The sequence below is a fragment of the Lactuca virosa genome, chromosome 1 (genome assembly GCF_052849685.1).
Source record: "Lactuca virosa cultivar CGN04683 chromosome 1, Lactuca_virosa_CGN04683_v6, whole genome shotgun sequence".
NCBI classification, from domain to species: Eukaryota; Viridiplantae; Streptophyta; class Magnoliopsida; order Asterales; family Asteraceae; genus Lactuca; species Lactuca virosa.
In genome coordinates, this window is record NC_136426.1 from 294026276 (window position 1) to 294033585 (window position 7310).

Below are 7310 nucleotides of genomic sequence, written 5' to 3' on the forward strand. Positions count from 1 at the left end.
AAAATATTGTGTTGGATCTGAGCCTTAATATTTCATTTGGGTGTTATATTAAGGATTTAAATCAACTAACTTGAATTTCTCCCTTGTAGATGTCTAGTTTAGACAACTATGGTCTTCCCAAATCTTTTGGAAAAAGCATTCCACATGAAGATGATATTCCACAATATCATACTTCACTTCCTCCACCTCTTTAATAATTCTCCTTGACCTACAAGTTTGAAGACTTGAAAAGTTCAAGGTCACTCAAGCCCTATTGGCTAGCAAACACCAAGATGGAAGGTCCGTGTGTGCACATGTCTTGGATATGAAGTCACACATTGACAAGCTGGGAATGTTGGGTGTCGTCTTCATGAGGAAGTTGGTTGTTGACTGGGTTCTTCGGTCACCTCCTGATTCGTATAGTCAGTTTGTTAAAGACTACTATATGACAGATCACGACATGACCCTTATCGATCTTGCATATTTGCTTATTGCTGCTGAATCAGTAATGATTTGGCGCAATGGTCAAGCAAATTTGATTGGAGGATCTACTTGCCAAGTTGCAATGGACATAGGAAATGACATAGATAGTCCAGAAAAGATTCGTTCTCCTATGGGAAGGGGATTGGCTATGGTCAAAAGATTTGACCATAAGAGAAAAGCCAATTCTGAGATAGTTCCATGTGCAAATGCCAATTGTTGATTCTTAATACATGATGTGACAAGGTTGCATTTTGATGTTTTGTAGGATCGAAGAAACAAAAGGAAGCTTAAAGGAAGAGTAAGTTGAATATGATCGTGAAGAGATGGATTTTGATCGCCTGATTTGATGATCGGAATTTTGAGCTGCTGCTTAAGAGTTATGATAGATTGCTTAGGAATAGATAACAACATAGTTTTCATATGTAATTGCATTGTAAGGAAAAGTTTTTTCCGCATTTTATAAATAAATAAAAATTTTGTTGATTTTATCTTATCTTATATATCCTTACAATGGCATTTGTGAAAAATTGATGTTTGTATGTTTCTAGCAATATTGGGAAAATGGATTTGATTCTTTCGTTTGTGGTAGTGTCAAAATTTACCAAATAAGGAAAGATTCTCATCACCCGGGTTTCAATTGGACAGAAACTTGGAATCATGCAACTGGTATTGTATGATGAATGAGAATTTTCGTCTTTGGGAAATTAAGACTAATTCCTTGTTCACATGAATATGTGAGTCAAGTGAAGGACTAGGGGATTGGGTACACTGGGTGTGCGCTGGTCAGGTCCACCATAAAGAACGATAAGACTATTCGTCATGATTTACTAAAGTTTAGTAAATATGGTTATGCTTACAAGATTAAGTGTAATTCTGAATCATTGAAAAGTTTCAATGTACGGTAGAACGAATGAGAAGAATCAAATTAGGCAGAAAGATAATAGTTTCTCCAATATGAAAAGATGGGCGAGTACTTTAGTATCGTGTTTTATGATCACCACAATGATTATGGAAAACCATATCAGAATTGATCCTCTAAGGATATCTTAGTGCATTTGTATGGCTAAGAAGAGGAATCGTGAATTTTTGAAATGGTTAAATCAAAAAGATGAGTCATACTTTGTTCCAAAACAAGTCGTAGAGTCATACTCCAAGATTGTGCCTTGAGTGACATAATCTTAAAAAGGTTTATAACACTTAAATATTTGTTTGTCAAGTAATGTTCCTTGACAAAGTGAATCTTATATTTCAAGAAGTCAGTGGGAGTCATAAAGATCTTGAAGAGTTTCAAGAACTAATCAAGAGTAAACCAATTGTTTAATCACTAGCACACGACTTGAGGTTTGTAAACTATCGTGTTGACATATTCTTGTTTCTGTGCCCATTACAATTAAAGTTGACTATGCATGTGAGTTCTATGAGTGCTCAATTGTTTGCATAACAACTTGGAAGCAATGGCAGGCCCTATGCTGCCAAGTGGCAAGAAATTAAGATTGAATAAGTTCAGTCCATATGAGTTTGTTTTGTCACTAACCTTGTCTTGTGATTATGGTTTTGACAAGTTCACATGGATAGGAACACATACACCATAAAAATCTAAGTGTCATAAGGTTTCTCTCCAATTCATGAAAATGATTGAGAGGAAATGATTTCACTAATTAGATTTTAAGGAGATAGTAATTGTGTTATTTGCATTCTCAAATTCGATTATGATTACGGAATCCCTCTTCATAGATCGAATTGTGAGAAATGGAAAAAGGTCTAAACATTTTAGGCTTATTGTTGTACGTTCTAAAATTGTTTAGAGACACATGTGAGCTATCTAAGGAAAGGTGTATGAAATTGAGAAGCCTAGATAAAGTCTTATCGAAGCATCTCATATCAGAAATCTGAATTTTGGTAAGAAAGTCAATAAATATTAATTTCTAGCAGTCCAGCTGACTTCAGGGTACATGTCAAATCTAGTGGGAGCATAAGTGTTATGCTAGTAAGATAATAATTATTATTTTAGTGGGAGCATAATTATTATGGGAAGTGTTGTGAGTTAGCAATGTTAATTATAGAAAACAAAAGTTTCAATTTGCAAAGATGCAGTGTTTGAAAAGTTGTTTTGCTATAATTAAGGGAGAGGAATTATACTTCACTTCAATTCTAAAATCTTAGATTGAAATTTTTTAATCAAATTTAGTCAAGGATATATATGAATGCTATGTTGGAATGGTTCAACATAAGGAAATTATATATATATGCAAATGTTAATTGCGTTATCAAATTCGATTATGATTACGACATCCCTCTTCATAGTTCGAATTGTGAGAACATGGCAAATAGAAATATTATAGCAAAAGACTGATCAAGTATCATCTCTTTATGTAAGACATTATTAATCATGTCCCATATGCTTCGGGTATATGATCGATTGCATATGCTATAATATTCTCGTGTTCTAATTTTTCAAAAAGCTTAGGGTATTAAGAGGGAAAAGGGACTAGAACGAGATATGACTAAAATGGTTAAGCAATTGTCAAGGACAATCTGAGGTTTACCAAAGATTGGATGCTTATGGACAGTTGGAAGTATATTTTGAATTTTGGAAGGACCATATTGACATACTCTGAGAAGAGGTAACTCTTGTTCAGAAGTGATAGTCAAAATGGGAATATGGAAATGTTTCCATAAGTGGAAGTCACTCTTTGAATCTGTGTAAGATTAGAAAACTTAATAAAAAAGGATGTTCAAAGGAATGTACTTTGAATGTGAGACTTCGTTTCCATGGAATTGCTCTCCATTGGAATACTTTGTAATTTGTGTTGCCAAGTCTCTGTGACTTTTGTGCATAGTCATTACAAGAGGATCATTGCATATAAGTTTAGAATCTAACAGATTTTAGTAAATGGCAAGAATTTGGTATTCTTTAATTTATCATAAGGATTTAGGAGTGTGAAATGAGCATCATTGAAGTATTTTCAACTGATTTATTTCACAAAGAAAGGACCATATGCAAACATAGTGTGCATGCATGGAGCATGGCATGGCTATTGTTTTAATTCAAGTATTAAGTTGATTAATAGAAACATTATACAATGAATAATGTGTGATCAATATGGTGATTAAATAAAAGGTGTTTTATTTATATTCATAAGTTCTGAGACCATATTGGATTCAATTATTCTTGTGTTTCACTTTGCATGTTTTTACTTCCCGAATAACTAGGTTATTCAAACTATCCACAATCGATCATACTTTGGAAGTAGGTATTGAGGCAAGACTATCATGAATCTGAGTGTAGACTGTCTTGGTGTGTTAGACATACCACAAGTTTGCTATAGTGTTCATGAGTGCTCCTGGAATAAGATTCGAGTATTGGATTAAACCCACGCTCATCTGAATCACTTCATGGATTTTATCACGAGTGATTGTGAGATGATAATATCTTATATTCTTGAAACCAAGACATGTGAGTTGTAGTTTACAAGTCGGTTGCACATTGACATATGTAAACGCACCAGTAACTTGGTGTTATAAAACATATTGTTGTGTATGATTTGATGAGTAAGTACAAGTAAGCATTTGAGTAGAAGTTTATCCATTCCTTTTTCCCTTAGAGGGATAAAAGCGATATCTGTGGGCCCCTCGATGATTAAGTAATGACACTCTAAGCGCTTGGCCAAGTCTGTACTGATTTGATTTGTTCAATTAGTCAGTTGTCATAAATCGAAAATTGGGAAACAACAGATGGACAGAGAAAATGATTATAATCCATGTCTCAGTCCATATGATATCTTTTAGAATGGAGGAATATATGATCCCTTATGTAATGGTCGCGTCATTGACTAGGTCAGAGTTCGACCGCGGCTTTTAAGAGCTACGATTGCTAGTCGGGATTTTGGAGTCGTACTTGCAATAATAGTTATTAGACTTATCCAAGTGGGAGACTGTTGGACTAGGTGTCTAAGCCCATAACTATAATTGGCATGTACTTGACCCGAGAGTAGCATGGTCCATTTGGGTTGCGTATCACCACGACAATTTGATAGGATGGACTTTTGAAAAGAGGTTATTTATGATTTATTAATAAATTATAAGTTCTAATATATTAATATGAAATCATATTATTTAATTAGTATTGATCAAGAACTAATTTGGAATTAATTTAGTGATCAAAAGAGACTAATTAAATTAATAGGGACTAATTATGTAAATTAGTTTTATATATATATATATATATATATATATATATATATATATATATATATATATATATGGTTTGGGCTTACGATACATGATGGACTAAGTTTATGGAGGAATCCATAAAGAGTTAGCCCACTTGTATCATGGATCATAGATAATAAGCCCAAGTGTATGGATTACGGTTTACCCAGGACTCTTGGATTCCTACACTATATATATATATATATATATATATATATATATATATATATATATATATATATATATATGACACCCTATAGCCTAAAAGGGGTTGCACAAGTTTTGCTAGAGCGTTCTCGGAGAGCCATAACCGATTTTAGTGTGCATAAACTCTCTCAGAAATCATCCTTTGTCTAAGGTGTGTTGTGAACCATTTGAGGTGCAACATTTGGGGCACTAAGTTCTTAAAGGCCAAACACAACAAGTTCTACAAGCTACATAAAGAGGTAAACTCCTAACTAGTATTTTATGTTGTTTATGTCAATTGCATCCTAGTTGTAAGCTTAATGCTTTGGAAACAATATTGCATATATAATTAGAGAAAACATAGATCCAAAGCATTTAGGGTTGTATGTGCACCATAGGATGATGTAGTATACAAAACCCAACAAGACTGAAGGGCATTTCTCTCGTGCTTGACCTTGCTGTGGTGCGATAGGACTATAGCACTATCGGGAGCTCATCCACCTAGGCGGACTTTGATCTGAGTAGCCGTTTCTTCAAACCTTTGACTATGGTTTTGTTAGATACCTCCATCTTTCCGTTGGCCTGAGGATGCGCTACTGATGTTAACCTGCGGTGGATTCTCTTGTCTTCCACCATTCCTTGAAGGGACTTCCTTCAAACTAAGTGACGTTATCACTTATGAGGATTCTAGGAGTTCCAAAGCGGGCCAAGATGTTCTTTGTCATGAACTTTATCATTTGCTTGCCAGTGACAGTGGCCAGTAGTTCCGCCTCTATCCACTTGGTGAAATAGTCGATGGCTACCAGAAAAAACTTTACGCCTCCCGACGTCGGTGGGAATGGTCCCACTATATCGATCCCCCATTGTTGGAAAGGCCAGGGGCTAGTGATGCTTGTCAATGGCATGGCCGGCTGATTTTTGAAAGGGGTGAATTCTTGGCATTCTTTTTATTTCTTGGTTAAGGGTGCGGCATCGTTGTACATGTCCGGCTAGTATACTCCTAGGCAAAGTATCTTACCCGTGAGCGCGCGAGCGCCTTCATGTGCTGTTGTGTCCCCGGAATGGCTTTCTTCGAGAAAAGTATGCCCCTCTGTCTTAGAAATGCACTTGAGCCATGGACTTAAATATCCTCTTCGGTACAACTGATTGTCCCTTTTTGCAAAATGCGGTGCTCTGATTTTGACATTCCTCGGCTCCTGTGGATCATCTGGAAGCACGTCATGGCGTAAGTAATCGAAAAATGGGTTTGTCGATTCTGGATGGCCTGATATGGTATTGACCTTTTGGTTATCAATACTCCTTTCCGGGAGTACTTCGACAACACTTTCTTTGTGAGATGATCATACGAGGTAGAGGCCAGCTTGCTGAGGGCGCCTTCCCTTGCATTTTTCCCCCGGGAGATTTGCTTTATTGAAAAACTTTTGACCATGCTTCCTAAATTATGAACCACGTCTAGATATTTCTGCATCCTAGGTTCCTTTGGCTCGTATATGCAGTTTATTTGGTTTGTGACAAGCAACGAGTTACTACGAGCTGCTAGTTGTTTTGCACCAACCTCCTTGGCCAACCTTAATCCTGCCAGGAGTGCCTCATACTCTCCTTTGTTGTTAGATACTTGGAAGTCGAACCGCAGTGCGTAGGTGATCTCTTCGCCTTTGGGGCTTTGGAGCATCAGGCCAGCGCTTGAGCCTTCTTTGCTTGTTGCGCCATCGGTATATAACTTCCAAAGTTCCTTGCCGGCTTTAGGCTCTAGTGGGTCAACAGAGATTGTCGTAGGTACTCCCTTGATGGTATCCGGGATTTCAACTAGGAAGTCAGCAAGGGCATGGGCTTTGATGCTAGTTCTGGGGTGGTATTGGATGTCATGTTCACCCAACTCTATGGCCCGCTTGGCTAGGCATCCGGACTTTTCCGTCCTTAGTAGCACTTGTTTTATTGGGTAACTGGTCAGAACATCCACCTTGTGGGCTTGGAAATAACTCCGTAAACGTCTCACTACGTAGAGCAGGGCGAGGACCAGTTTTTCCAAGGCTGGGAAATTTACTTTTGGCCCTTGTAGGGCTTTACTGACAAAGTGAATGGGGATTTGCTTGCCTTCCCTTTCCAACGCTAATACAGAGGAGATAGCCTCCTCAGACGCTGCTAAGTACATCTGTAGTGTCTCACCTGGAAGTGGGCAGGCGAGAGTTGGGAGTTGCTGCAGTGCGTCTTTCAATTTTTGCAAGGCCACGTTCGCTTCCTCTGTCCATTTGAATTGCTTTTTGTCTAAGGATCCTTTGAGTGTTTGGTACAGAGGAAGCGCCTTCTCTGCGAATTTGGCGTTGAAGCTTCCAAGCGCCGTTAGCCTACCGTTGATCTACTGTACTCCCTTAAGGTTGTGGGGAGTTTTCGACTTGAGGAACTCTTGTATTTTGGTGGGATTGGGTAGAATCCCTTCTCTGGTCACCTGA

The 7310-nt window shown here is 37.5% G+C and overlaps 1 protein-coding gene across 1 annotated transcript; it reads right to left on the bottom strand.

Annotated features, from left to right (window-relative positions):
• Positions 1–5980: 5980 nt before the first annotated feature.
• On the bottom strand, positions 5981–7012 carry LOC145130504 (uncharacterized). The gene has a single exon (XM_079065293.1). It carries the CDS (start codon positions 7010–7012, stop codon positions 5981–5983), a length of 1032 nt encoding a protein of 343 aa, XP_078921419.1.
• Between the last annotated feature and the right edge of the window lie 298 nt (positions 7013–7310).

Bases quoted from the DNA above. Each gene is read 5' to 3' on its own strand.
- LOC145130504 (XM_079065293.1), bottom strand. From the start codon at position 7,012: ATGTACTTAGCAGCGTCTGAGGAGGCTATCTCCTCTGTATTAGCGTTG.